Consider the following 14,916-nt stretch of genomic DNA (forward strand, 5'->3'; position numbering starts at 1 on the left):
GTGATGATCATGATGATGATGACAGTGATGATGGACAGGGATAATGATGATGATGATGATAACAACTAATGTCAAGATAGCAGAAAATTCACTTACCTTGGGATGCTACGATAAAGAAAAAGAAAATAAGGTTAAGTAATTTTTGCAAAAAATATCTAAATTATACAAAATGCATTTTGAATTTAGTAGGGTACGAAAGGTTTAGGAAAAAATGAATTGGAATTTTACGTGTAAAAAAAATTCTGGCAAATTCAACTTCAAGAATTCAATTGGAAAAGCCAAAGAAAATACAATACAATACATCCAGTGGCGGATCCAGGACTTTAAGAGGGGGGTTCATTTGCACCCAATGAACCCCCCCCCCCCCTAAATCCGCCACATACATCTTTATTCACACTTCCTTTTATGTTAAATTACATTAAATTAGATCTTTTGATCATCGAAAAGAAAGAAAATACTTATTTGGTCAAATAAATAAAGCTAAATATAAGTTGTAATGAAAGGAAATGCCTAGTGCCTAAATAAACCATATAGTTTCCTAGTTATACCCTAGAAAACTTCATTTAACTAAACTGTTATTTCCAATCTAAACCACTAAAAATATATATAAATTTTCGTAAACCAAAGCTTACATCATTTTTTAAATTTTTCATTAATGATTTACAGATTCATCTTAAATTTTCACTTAACAAAATAAAATAGTTAAATAGTTAATTATTAAGCAGTAATAATGTTGATGATGTTTAATAGAATTTAAAGTAATCATGAAAGTTTCGGTGTAATTCAATGTCAATCGATTTGTGAAGATGCAATTACCTTCAAATAAACGTATATTGTCATTGTCATAACTGTCATCTATGTCCTCAGGGAACACTACTTGAATTCCAAATTCAAAAAGTTGATGTGTCTATGATTATTTTTATTTTCAAAATTCCATAAAACAATCTCATTAAATGTTTCACATCATTTTTCTTTATAGAGCCAACAAAATGAAAAAGAATTCTTAATAAAATCCGAACTAGTTAATCCCAAAAGTCTTTGATAATTCTAAGGAAATTTGGTTTGTGATGAACAATAATTAACGCTTGGCTAACTCCTCCGTTATTCGGATAGCATTTCAAAATGACGATATATATATATTATCTTAAATAATCCAACTTCATAACAGAAACCTTATAAAATCATCGTTTTAAAACCGTCTTTTTTGGTCAATTTTAAAATATTAAAAATCCACAAGAATGTTATATGTTTGTGTTTCGGTGCTTGCATTATTTTTTATCGCTAATTACGCTTTTTTTTTGTTTTGTTTTTCCTTTTGAATTCTTTTAATATTTTTATGGCTATTTTTCGTTGGCTACTAAAGATATTGTGCAATTCAACTTTTGGTCGATCGATACATTGTTGGAAACTACTGAAAATATACGAATAGTGTAAACTTAGAATCTAAACTTACCAGCAGAGACGACCGACGTCATCGCCAGCAGCAGCGCGATTAACAGGGATAACTTTTCTTTCATCATCTTAAAGAAGCCTTTGAGGTGTCCTCAACACACTAAATCAACTCTTTTTTACTGAAAAGTAGCGTAGATTTTTGTAGTGAGATAATACTTAATGCAAACTTGTTGATGAACACTCTACTTATGATAAATGACTTCGGATTAAACGTGTTGAATGTTGTAAGTTATATTTCCAACTGAGAAGCCTTCTCGGCTACGCATTCTTGACTCCTACCTGAATAGTATGCTATTTACGTCATTAGTTTTCAAACATCATTAGTTATTTACCTCTCAATCAAGTAGACTTGCAGGAGTCTATATTGTTCGTTTGAGTTACAAGTCAGGACCTCTGTTATACTGAGTATCACTTTATTCGGGTTTTGCCAGCATGTTTCACAAATCCCAGTGGATTCAGAAGTATTTGTTCTCTTCTAGCGCACCTCAGGGGGGTAGGGTATGGGTTGATGGAACCATTCATTGTTATTTTGTCAGCTTGTTTCACAAATCCCAGTGGATTCAGAAGCATTTGTTCACTTCTAGCGCACCTCAGGGGGGTAGGGTATGGGTTGATGGAATCCATTCATTGTTATTTTTATTTTCATTGGAGCGGCTTAGGTGCTGGAGATTGGAATGTAAAAGCAGAGAAAAGCTTAATATCCTGAAATAACGTACCAAAACCAAGCTTTGAAAGTTAGCTTGCGCAATTGAATACCTGTTCCCTTGTACATTCGTAAAATTACTGTTAAGATTCGAGAATTGTGAATTTTGTTTCTTCATTATTTGCCGGAATCATTGCTCACCGTGTGTCATTATTCAAGAAAGACGGCGGAGTCCGGCGAAATATATACTTTTGCATGAAAACATGTAAAATATTACAGCCATTTTATAACAGTCCAAAACAGTTGCGTTTTTAGTTTTCCTTAATCAAAGAACATAACTCAGGGCCGTTGGAAATTTGAATGATCAACGCCAAAAACCTAGAAGTCTTGAAATATTGATCAGTTGAAAGAATTCCCAAGAAAGTCAAGAGATAAAAGATCGCGCACTTCTTGCCGCGATTAACATTGAATTTTTGATGAGAAATGTTTTTGTTAAATGGCACCAACATGGCCGCGATGGCGCAAATTAACGTGCAATAGTCCTATTCACAGTTCCCTGCGCCATCTTGAAAGGTAGCCGTGCCTTTGCATCGAAGCGGGACGAACGGTGAGCTTGCAATGATAGACACCTTTTTAACATCTTGAACAATTACAATCATTATTGTTATTAGTAATATGATTTATAAATGTTGTAAAGCGCTGTTGATCAGCCTATGTAAATAGCGCTCTAGAAGTATTTAAATTATTATTATTATTCACAGGTCTCTATCATTCCGAGCTCACCGTTCGTCTCCTTTGATGCAAAGGCACGGCTACCTTTCAAGATGGCGCAGGGAACTGTGAAGGGAACTACTGAGGAATAAGTTTCTTGAATCCCCTATTAACCGTTTCTAGGTTGAGGAAAAAACTGGGTCGAGTTGGCATTGCATTGCATTATGGGACTGTTTTCTGGGACATTTCCAAGATGGCGTCTATTACGTCCCCTAGAGTTCAGGCCCACAATGCACTGTAACTCCTCAACTTCAGAACGACTAATAGGGGAAAATATAATGTTTGATAAAGAAAAGGAAAAAGTACAAAAATAACCACTTGTTTTATTTAGCCACTTTAATATGGAATTTCATGAGCCCAGTATTATTTATCATTTATATCAGAATCTATATCTATATCTTAAATTGTTATTTTGGAACCAATATTTTGATAAAGCGTTATTTAGCAATGAAAGTGCAAACATTTATAATAATTGATTATTGTGAACGTGTTGCGTTGAGTTGAAATAAGTCGATCCATGATCTCTGTGGAAAAAAAACATATTAACAATGGTTTTGGTTATTGTTGATCTGCAGAATAAAAAACTATATAAAAAAGGCGGCCATGTTGGAAGACACCTAACATGGCCACCCAACATGCAGACAAATGAGAGACTGGATGTCATTTTTGTTTTCTTAGGAATGATTGCCATGACAACCATATCCTTCAGCATTCTCAACATCATCATCATTATTAAGTTTACCAACATACTCTTAGTCGGTGCGGTAAAGTGAACAGCTGGATCAGAGAGGTCTTTCGTACGCCGCGTTCTGGTACGAGGAGATGACTTCTCTGCTCTGCCCGTTTGTCTAAGAAACAAAACGACACTATTTTAACAAGTTGTTGGCAAAAGGACATTTTATAAAACCATTTCTTCCACTTGCTAGTCTGCTTTACGTGTCACGACACACCCGGCGTCACGTCGTTTTTCATTCTACTCTTTTCAGAGTTCGAGGGAAGACTGGTAACGACCTTGTGGCGCATTGGATTGTGGGACTGAATAAGAGACGAAGGATGACGAAAATTTTAATTCCCAATACAGTACCAAAAATCTATCCATGATAAAATCGTTGTTTATCTTCCCTTCGAGTTCAAAAAACCTGGGAATGTTTGCGCACAAGCTAACAATGATCGTGTGCTTCAGGCTCGTACCCGGGACATTACTGACCCGATATGACCGAGAGAACATTGAATAGAAATCTTAAAAGTAATGCGCATTAGCATTAACGTCCTCTACTAGTACTACGCACTCATCTCGTCTTGATTTCATTTTTAGGTTCTCGTATACATATTTATTAACCCTAGAAATAGAAACACTTGACGCTGCTGACGTAATGGACACATTAAGGTGAGAATGCTGAACGAAGACCTAGGTCAGTTAATACAAGCATCATACCTCAACTTGGTAAACATTTTCATTATCAGATTGTGCTATCGACTTGGTGACAATGATTTTGGGCTTGCTACCATACATCGATGCCTCGTAATCACCGTCGTACATGTGATCAAGCTTGTACGAGCTGCCAGTTCTATGAGAAGGAAATTCGAAAATTGCTGCATATTAACTCGATAGAACGTAACACACAATATAGCAGCAATTATTCTTGTGTAACTTAGAGAAACCATTAACATTTTTATCGATGGACTAAGAATGAGTGTATCCTTGATTATATTTTCTTCAGGATAATTGCAGATAGGTATTTTAGTTTTTGTATATTTAAGGTGTCTGCAGAGAGTTATCTTGATTTTTGTATTCACCATTTCCATACATCGGTTCACTGGTCAAACACAAAGCATTCAGTCGAGGTTGCAAGGTTCAAATTTGAATAATCCTTTGAAAGTACCTTGGCAACTCGCTTTCAGAGCGCTTTGTGTTTGACCCAGTGAACCGATGTATGGAAAATGGTGAATATTTAAGTTGCCTTACCCTATTGACTTTTTCTTGGCGCGACGTAAGAGAACATACGCCGCAAGAACTGCGACTAACAGAATCAAGACAGCAAGCACAACAAACGCAATCGCCAGAATATCGACCGACTCTGAGAAGGACAATGCAACTTTATGAGAACATATATACTGTGTATATATAATAAACAACTGATAAGCAGCAATCAATGCGGAGTTTTTGCCACCATTTCAAAATTAAAGGGTCGCGGAAGGTTTTGAGCTGCGGTGATATACGATAAGATGACATAGTATTTGTCGCCCATCATTCTTATACATTGCTGAGCGTATGCGTTACGCGTATTACGACTCGAGCTTCTTTTGTGCAACAAAATACCGCGTGCGCCATCACGTGACGGCAGCCATGTTGGATGGCAGGAACAATACAATCGTTTTACATAAGAAAGAATTCAATTTTCTAGAGCAAAGGGATTTAATTGTTCTGCCATCTAATCACAGGCAGCCCAAGCTGTGTTATGGGCATGGGCACGTGATGGTGCAAAACCTCTATACAAGCACAGATCGCTCTGAAATCTGCAACGCAACAATGTTGGAAAATTTATTTGCTATTTGCTCTTGTTTTTTTTTTTCTTTCTATACTAGTACCTCCCCTGGCCTCCCTACAAGTATGGATAATAAAGTGTCACTTGTAATGAGAATGACAAATAGGTGTACTACTTACCATCAAAAGCTGCCATTGTGCCTGGAAAAGAAAAAAAAAGGAAATAAGCTATGTGACATTCGTAACTCTTCAGACATTGTATTGAATTCGGTACAAGAGAATACTATAAGAGAATACTATTAACAACTGAGTTAATCTTCATCGTGTTTCATTCATTCATTCATTCTTTCTTGCTTGCTTGCTTGCTTGCTTGCTTGCTTGCTTGCTTGCTTGCTTGCTTGCTTGCTTGCTTGCTTGCTTGCTTGCTTGCTTGCTTGCTTGCTTGCTTGCTTGCTTGCTTGCTTACTTCTTCTCATTCATTCATTCTTCCTTCCTTTCTTTCTTTTTTTCTCTCTTTCTTTCTTCCTTCCTTCCTTTCTTTAATTATCTAGCTTAAGGCATCAAACTCGATCGTATGGCAATCAATACCCCCAGTGATTGCAGGAAACAATGCAACAGTTTTAGTTTTCGACGTTCACTTTTCACACCTCGATATGAACAGTCACTTCTCTTTGATTCAGGTCTCCAAAATGTCTTTTAAACTCAAGTAAAAGTTCCCATTGTCCAAGAAAATGAGTGAAGTAGACTAATCTGAGCATTCAGAAAAAAATGGAAGACAAAGGAATATCATTGAACATGTTGAATATGTAAGTATTTTCAATTTTGTATCATACAATATTTAATTATGCAATAGTTTTAGTGTTGTCAAATCTATAGTCAATTTGCAAGCTAGTGATGCGTTGCAATACATCATTTTATTTCCCTCGTCAATTTTAGTGTGCAACGACTGAAAGACCATAAAAACAATTATAAAGTTTTACATTCCACACACTAAAAATATCTTCACAGCTAAAATAGAGTGCACTCACTAAAACCGTGAACATTAAATAGTACTAATTAGTACTATTTCATACAGAATCCTTTGTTTTCTATTGTTTAATTATCACTATTTAGTGCTAAAAATTAGTATTTGTTTCACGGATTTAGTGTGAGCACTCTAAACCGAAAATTATCTATCGATTCTTGTTATCATCTTTATGTTAGATAATCGAGTAAAATGTAACTCTTGTTTACTACACATTCATTTTGATACTGGTTTGAGACTGAACTCTGTCTGCGCTTCATCAATTTAACACGAATCATTCATTAATAGTTACTAGTAGCACTGGCTATCCGCCTTTGGAGTTTCTTTGGTCGTTACACGACGTACCAAGATAGAGTGGTTTTCATTAACCAGTGAAACAATAGTTACTTATTAGATGGTAATAGCTAGATTCAACAATAGAAAACGAAGGAGTTAGAGTGTAATATTCCTAAATACGCTAAAATGTATTTCACAGGTGTATGAAATTATTCTAAGAGCTTTCTATCGTTATTCTCCGAAGGACAAAATTTAGTTAGCTGATTTTTAGTTTAGAAACTTAATGCACAGGCTTTGAACTTAAACTGAAGCGGAAAGAGCGATTGCAAACTAGTGATTTTTTGACTGAGTTATTAAATTGAATCGACCTGGATGCTTATATTATTCAAGAAATAAAGCTCCAGGAGTTTAGCTCAATATTACGACACAATATCGAATTGGGTGATTAATATCGTTAATTCTAAGTAAATATAATAAACCTACATGTAGAATTTATTGAACAAGCTTCATTCCAGATCATTACTTCAATAAGAGCAAAGGCTCAAAACGTATTTTGCAGCGTACGATGCGTTATCGTAAAACATCTTACCTTCAGTTTTTGTCACAAGAGGACAGTTTCAAGGAAGACTGAATGAAGTGAGCTGTTTTTCTTGAATGACGGATGACCTAATTTTGTACTGTTGAGAACAAGCCACAGCAGGTTATTCAAGACAAAAGAAACACTGAAAATATTTCAGGTTTTTACCAGTGAGTAAACTGCTCAGTTCTCTCTAGAGAAGATGCTGTACTCAAACAAGAAAACTTCGAGAAGAAGCGAAAACCAATGCGGACTTTGTAAACCCCTATTTTATTCATATCACGAATGTGCAGTCGAGCATTCACGAAGGCGGGTTTTCGTGACATCTTCAATCTTCCGTAGCCGGGAGCTCGAGAGAATTGGATTCCTTTGATGCTTTCTGCTACACTGGTTTCAGGATCAAAACAATGTCTTGCCTCACTGTGGTGGTATGATGGACTTACACTCTGAAAAAGAAAACGATGAAATATCATGGAAAAATGACTTGAGAAGAAGTACATCTTGCATGTTGCAATTGATGGTTTTCACAGCCGCCATGTTGGATGAATTTAACTAAAGATTCGTCATTAGTCTCTTGTGTTATATCATCCAACATGGCTGCCGTGCCTGTTGTTATTTCATTCTCTTGGGAATGACTTAACCAGCAATTTAAAAAATTAAAAAACACTATTCCTGGATATAAAATACTTCAGCACATTTTTGGACACATTTGCTAATTATATGTAATTCTCGCATTTTCTTTCTGTTTTATATATTTTTATTTTATTTTTCCTTCTATGTAAAGAAAAAACTACGTTTTTAGTTCAAGAACGATTAAGTACTTCAATCCTGGCGTAGACAGGAAAGAGGTACTTATCCCGTATCAATCAATCTAAAAAAGAAATTAACTACCACGCATGCGTGAAGCCTTTCGCGTATTCGCAAAGGTTATTGGAAAGATCACTAAAAAATGACTTCCCGTCATTCTTTTCGAACTTCCTCAAGTGCTTCAAATATCCATCCAACAGCCGTATTCCACCGTTTTCACTACTGATTAATGAAATATATATTTATATACATACATATATCAAAACTAGCTTAACATTTTAGTTTGACCCAGTCGTACGCCAATATCCTTAATACTTCCAAAATTCTTCTGAACGTGGGTGAACTATTTTATTTGAAATTATCAGTTCCGAATAAATGATTTAATGTTAGCTATGGTGTCGGATTTGGGCGATTTTTTGCCTTATAAAATGACTAATGGTTGTACTACTCGTCCCAACCCTCCATCTACCACAGCCTCGACTTGGTTTGTTCGTCTCAGGTGACGTAAGCTGCTTTCTCTGCACCTGCCAAAAAAGAAAAAAAAGAATAAGAGCTGTGTTTGTTTCCGGTTCAGTCGAGAAAAAGAAAGGGCTTTACAACGAAATGCTAAGGAGAAATTATTGCCATCCCAGTAATTCGGTTTGAGTTTGATTGGCTTAGTTTCTGTGGATATCTAAGGTACATTTGTCGAAATAATCACTTAAACTAAACGGGCGATGGAAGTGTCTTCTGAGAGCCGCTGAAAAATAACTGATCTAGAAAGCTGCTCCCGTAGGTGAAAATATTATTTATACACTCTTGAAATAGTAGTAGGTCATATACGAGTTAATTGCCTCAAATAGCAAAACTTTCGTCCAAGGGACATGAAGTTCTTGTCTGATGTTGTTTACTGGTAACCTCTCACAACTGAACAACAGAGAAGAGATTGAAAAATGGACGTCAAAAGCCTGAATGAAATGTGAAACTTTCTTATGAGTAAGGTAAGTCTGAATTACTCCTACAGCGTAATCCTTTAAATGATTTATTCTATTGTATTTATTTATTTATTTAGATATTATTTCTTTATTTACTTTTCTTTTTATTTCGAGATCTTTTTATCAATAGAATTAAATATTTCTTTGTATTATATTATTTTCTTTGTACGATTTCATTGCATATTCCTATTTAAAAAATTATATTTTTGCGACCCTTGTTTTGACGAGCAAATTAAAACACAACACAGTACTTTCAAGAGAAAACTTGTTTCAAGCCAGACTACAGGTCTAAGAATTAAATGCTGACCAATTAGAAAAACATTTCTGTCAAGATTGCATGTAATAACAACGAATAATTTACTTTTCCATTAAGGAAAGCAAACGTTTCGTTCTTCATCCATAAGTGACATTCAACATCGAAATCCATTTTGATTTTCCTAGATTGGGTAGAAAATATGTTTCCGGGATTTAAAAATGGTAAAACGAAATGTAGGAGCTCTTGCTGTAATTAGAAATTCATAGTTTGTCGTTTTAAAACACAAATTATGATCGTAAAAGTCAAAACGAATAATTTTTTTCGGTGTCTTACAAAATTAGGGAAATTTCAGAATTGATTGGTGAGAGTGTCTCAGTGAAATATAATCGAATAGATGATAGTTTATAAAGAAGGGCAAACACGCCATCATTGGCGTCTTCGTTTTCCGCTGTTGTTTCTAAGATGGAAATGCGTTAATAATTCATGGATAAACGAAAAAATATAAACAAAACAATAGCTTATACTTGATGTTAATTAGTATCTCAAGTACCAGCGCGATTAATAGTTCCAGGCAGCTTGGGGAAAAACTATATCAGATCGGGTATAAATATTTTGTCAATCTTTCGCTTCAAATAATAAATGAAGGCTGGCGAACAAATATTTTTAATTGGCATTTGAGATATCTTTCACCACCCATGAATTGATTCTGAGAGTGAGAGATAAGGTATGAGAAAAACACCAAGGTGTCTATCTATGGCAGAAGAAAATTATAAATTGCTTCAGGTTTGTTCCCCTAGGCAACAGCGAGTATAACTTGGTACAAATCGTTTGTAGAGGATTTATGTGTCTTTGACCCGTGACTAAAATTATGTCTTTCCTATACCTTGGCTTAGTATGTAAAATATACCCCATTTAACAAAGCTGATATACACAAACGATTAGATCCATGGAAATGATACGCCGGCTGGCAAGGCTAGGATCACGGAATGGATGAAGCAAATATCGTCCGTGTCCTAGTTGCTTATGACGGCCTTGTTTTTTAAGTACACCTGTTTTTTCTCTGTCTTATTTTTTCTTCTCTTTCTTTTTATCTTTCTTTCTGTATTAATCCCTGTCTGTCTGTTTGTTTATTCTCGTTTTCTTTCATTTTTTCCCATTCATATTGCTTTTGTCTACTATTTGTTTATCCTATTATTTTTTGCAAAAATTGCCGCTTAGTGTTTTTGTTTCTTTTATGTCTTCGTGCTCATTTTTACTTTTTCTCGAGCGAATTTCGCTTTTTCTCTGTTAATTCCGATTCCTTTATGTACACGTTTCTCTTTCGAATTCTTTAATCCTGGGAATAAGAAATAAAACTCAGTGTCAACAAACAATTCCCCCAAGGCAAGACATTGGGACCCCCTGTAGTTGAGGACCCTTTTTCCGAATTGTTTTTTTAAAAAGAAATTTCCAGACACACGCCAGAATAGAGAGTGCTGTTCCTACTGAATATCAAAATTACGCTGTGACGTATCACCTATATCTAATTCGCTCCAACTTAAAAGTTATAAAGTCCTCAGCCCATATTATCTAGGATGATCCAAACTGATCAGGCATCTGTGATTAATGTGCTCTCAAATAGCTTCCACAGATAACTTGATACTACTTTTGAGCTAGTTTGCGGAATTTGTTTCTGACAGCCTGCCAGTAGAGTATATTGATATGTCATGTCGTCATATAACGATAATCTGTAGATGTCATTTCCAACGTTTTGAAGCAATAGAGACATGGGATATATTTTCCCTTGATAAAACAGCAATAAGGCAAGAGAGCGGTCGAGCTAAGCAGCTCTTTTTGCTGAGTGGTGAAAAAAACAAAGTCGGTACTATCATCTCAAACTGCTGCACAGAAAGCGAAATCACTTCTTAAAAGTAAGAAATCCAAACTTTTTTTTTTCGTTTCCTCTTTCGAATCCTAATTTCTACACGTCTATGTTCTTCCAAACCTACTTCACAAAAGGGAACACCATGAAAGTAAAGAATCAAAAATATTCCTTTAATTTCAGCCTGAAATCCGCTCCCATGCAATTGAGTCTTTTCCTATTATTATTATTATTATTTTTTTTTAAAAAGCTACTGTGCGGACACTCAAACTATTTTTTTTAAACCATTCTATTATTATTTATTTGTATATTTATGGATAATGTCTTGTAGCTTGATCTAAATAAATTTAAACCTAAACTCGATCTTATGAATATCTACTAACGTTTCTATACATGACCACACGGTTCTTTCTCATTCTAGGTTTGCTTATTTTAGACTTGATTTTTTATCTTCCTCCTAATCGTACGTCGCCAATGTCTAACAACTCGGCTACCACCGAAGCACCTTTCTATGACATGGGTAAGCAAGTAAGCTGAAAAGAGACTACGTTTTTTGATAGTTTCGATATCTCTAGATCCTACTTTCCATTGGGACGTACTTATTTTAATAAAGTTAGCCACCTGAAAAGCTACAAAGCTGAGAACAGCATGTATGTTTTAACTGCATGTGCGGACACATTAACTGGGATCGCTTGAGAAAGCCAATCAGGAGAGACGGAGCGCAATCTGTCATATTGACCTCAGCCAATAACAATCTTTCATTTATTTTCATTCCAACAGTTGTTTAAATCAAAATTTTTCTCGTAAGGTTTTTTCTTGTTTGATTCCTTGACGTGATTGGTTAATTTTCTTCAATGGTTCCGATAAGTGTGTCTGAACAGTAATGTATATTAATGTTATTATTTTTGTTGTTGGTAGGTTTGGGAATGCCCTTATGGGTCGTCATTGTCTGGGCAGCTGTTGGTGTTCTTGTCATTGCCATGATTATTTTGATCGTTTACGCCTGCCACGCAAGAAAAACTGCACCACCTAATGACAGGTAAATAAATAGTCTGTTCATCAGACAGTCGACTGCTTTTCCAATAATAGACCCCTTGCATGTGACGTCAAAGCAGGTCGACCTGGGGGACAAAACAAAAGAATTCCAAACTCCTGAGAATTGGAACTTATTGTTTTATCCCCCAGATTGAGCTGCATTCCAAAGTGCAGCAAGGTCTATAGCCACATTGTCTATAGCTTGTGTGTCGCTATTATACACTCAATTGGAGAATCGTCGGGTTCAGAAACATAGAACTTAGAAGCTGAGACCGAAATGGCACATGGGAAGTACGTTAATTAGATGCATGCTGTGACCGGCGACCCGTGGCATCATCCACTGTTTTTAATACGCGTTTGGCGTTCTAAACCGACTGCATGGATGGCGCAAATAAATATGTTATGTTATGTTCCATGTGCCATTTCGGTCTCAGCTTTTATGTCTATGTTTCTGAACCCGACAACGATTCTTCAATCGAGTGTATATAAAGATACAATGTCTCAATGTTTCAGAAGCAGTGAAGATGACGAGAGACGAATGTCTGTCGCCACATTTGATAACTATCCTCAGGGATACATCAACGATCTGCACACCAAACGACTCATAACTGAACAGCTTTTCCCTTCAACCTTCGTGAACAACATGCGGATACCACGTGCTGTGGAGGTGCGAATGACAGACACTCCAAGGAGCAGTGAAGACTTCATACCACAGCAAAACGTCACAGAACCTCCGAGGGTTTCATTTGAAGAATTAGGTTTCCATGGATACGAGTATGAACACTATGACGACGATGATGATGTTAACGAGTTGCATCCAAACAAACGAATAAGCCTTTCGAGAGATGCGTCGTTCAAAGCTTCTAACATCAGCGAGGAGAACAAAGCAAAACAGCTTCATAGAGAACGAATGCTGGTGAATGAACTGAGGGAAAAGATTCGAAGAGATAAGAGGATCAATGAAGAGGACAGCAAATGGTAGCTTTGTGAGAAAAGAACAGCTGCAAAACTGCTGGAAGCTCCACTAGAAGGCAATGACAGACAGACAGACAGTTTTGCTATACAGTTCTGCGTTATTGAATCGAGGAAAAACAAGGAACTCCTGGTTTTGAATGGAAAGAAAATATTGGTCTTTGCAATTTGTTTTTACGCCTTTTGCCGTTTAGTCAGCAAGCAACGTTCGTTAGCTTGTCACTAGTATACTTGCAAGTAATTCCCGGCATGGGCCTGACTGGGAATTTTATCAAATTGATTATACATTAGCAAAAAAACGTTTTATTTTACAGTTTTCGTAAGAGTGAGAAACGATATGGCAGTCGTAACTGCGCGTTGTGATTGGATGAACTATATTGACAGACAGTGGTGGGAAGCCATTTCAATGTTACGGCATGCCGTATCGTGTATGTGCTGTAAGTCTGTACCGTAAGTTTCCCACTCATACGATCATAAACCATACTGACTTATGGTTAAGCCATCTTAATGTTTCAATGTTACGGCATGTCGTACTGTGTACATGCTATAAGTCAGGAACCTACGAAATCGCTTCCAGACGTACTAAACGTCAATTTGGAAGTGATGTTACTAATGAATCATTAAACAACGCCATTCAAGTAAAACACCTTATATTTTTTGAAAGTTCCGACTGACTTTGTAAAATAAACGTAACGTTGTCCCATCTCAGACCATGTGTCATTCCCTAGGGTATTATTTCTTTGTTTAAAGGTTGCGCATGAAAAGACGCATGAATATGGATTAAACTAAAACTAAAGAATTTATTCTCAAGAGAATGACACGTGGTCTGAATCGTAAAAACATTACGCCCAAGGTAAAGGAATAATACGATACCTATTTAGTATACCTGTTTTCTTTCTATTTTGTACTCCGTAGAAATCATTGTAAAATATAATTATCATTGTGATCTCCCTAGATGAGCCGTTATGGCTCTTGGAGCAAACAATAAGAAAATGTAAGGTTAAATAAAATAAATTTTAGTATTTACAGCCAATGACATTGAGAGGACAAAAGTTGATTTGTCTTGCACGGCTGCGCTTGAAGATAGTCTTGACTTATTTATGTCAATATGTTACTTCAATGTTTTCATAAATTTAGGAAGAAAACAATAGCATGGTGGCCATGTTACATTTTACCAACAAACACTGAATTCCAGCGGTTCTGTAGTAAAATATAGATATCGCACGAATCGCGAAGCTAATCAGCGCGCGCATTTAGGATTCTTATATAAATACCTCCAACATGGAGACTACTTTTTTTTACATGGAGACTTCTATCGACAAGTTGCCATAATATGACTGTACTGCATTTGTCGTAGCTCTCTTCTAGTTAAGTTTCTGCATTCATGTCACGATATTTCTTTTTCCAGCGCCAATATGCTCTTCGCAACACAATCGAAAATTCATTATAATCCCAACATTTACGTTCTTTGAAGAATCGATTAAGCGTATCTTAACTTTTATAACTTCCAAATAATGGGATAAAAATGGATAAAGAGAAGCCAAACCAACTATTGATTCGGTTACATAACTATCCATGCAATTTTCCCATGAAAAAGGATCCAATTAACGAGCTCGATATCACGTCGTTTGAATTTCATCCAAGTTTAACGATTTTTTTGTGGTTTAATATTGATGTTTCAGTGGTGTTTTAACCCCCACATCGTTTGATTGTCACATGACTTGAGTATTGATCTCCAGCAGCGACTGTCGTACGAGAACTCACCACTACCGGTATTCGAGCT

At 36.0% G+C, this 14,916-nt stretch overlaps 2 protein-coding genes across 5 annotated transcripts; one reads left to right on the forward strand and one right to left on the reverse strand.

Annotated features, from left to right (window-relative positions):
* Nucleotides 1–3,169: 3,169 nt before the first annotated feature.
* On the reverse strand, nt 3,170–7,887 carry LOC116286377 (uncharacterized). Of its 2 annotated transcripts, none has more exons than XM_031692885.2 (7): nt 7,397–7,887; nt 7,241–7,328; nt 5,532–5,552; nt 4,833–4,944; nt 4,302–4,434; nt 3,609–3,714; nt 3,170–3,390 (listed from the first exon to the last, which is right to left on the reverse strand). In XM_031692885.2, the coding sequence occupies exons 3-6, from the start codon at nt 5,545–5,547 to the stop codon at nt 3,649–3,651; spliced, it is 327 nt and encodes a 108-aa protein (XP_031548745.2). In that variant the 5' UTR covers nt 5,548–5,552; nt 7,241–7,328; nt 7,397–7,887; the 3' UTR covers nt 3,170–3,390; nt 3,609–3,648. The 2 variants fall into 2 exon arrangements, with proteins under 2 accessions (XP_031548745.2, XP_031548744.2); XM_031692884.2 differs by having other exon boundaries at nt 3,617–3,714; nt 7,397–7,880.
* Nucleotides 7,888–8,555: 668 nt separating this feature from the next.
* Nucleotides 8,556–14,171, forward strand: LOC116286375 (uncharacterized). Of its 3 annotated transcripts, XM_031692881.2 has the most exons (5): nt 8,558–8,806; nt 8,895–9,015; nt 11,548–11,646; nt 12,045–12,165; nt 12,675–14,171. In XM_031692881.2, the coding sequence occupies exons 3-5, from the start codon at nt 11,601–11,603 to the stop codon at nt 13,141–13,143; spliced, it is 636 nt and encodes a 211-aa protein (XP_031548741.2). In that variant the 5' UTR covers nt 8,558–8,806; nt 8,895–9,015; nt 11,548–11,600; the 3' UTR covers nt 13,144–14,171. The 3 variants fall into 3 exon arrangements, with proteins under 3 accessions (XP_031548743.2, XP_031548742.2, XP_031548741.2); XM_031692883.2 differs by having other exon boundaries at nt 8,556–9,015; nt 12,678–14,171; XM_031692882.2 differs by having other exon boundaries at nt 8,557–9,015; nt 11,563–11,646.
* The last annotated feature ends 745 nt before the right edge of the window (nt 14,172–14,916 follow it).

This window comes from Actinia tenebrosa, unplaced genomic scaffold (assembly GCF_029948245.1).
Source record: "Actinia tenebrosa isolate PJP-AT-01 unplaced genomic scaffold, QUT_ActTen_1.0 PGA_scaffold0__85_contigs__length_37466705, whole genome shotgun sequence".
In the NCBI taxonomy this organism is placed as follows: Eukaryota; Metazoa; Cnidaria; class Anthozoa; order Actiniaria; family Actiniidae; genus Actinia; species Actinia tenebrosa.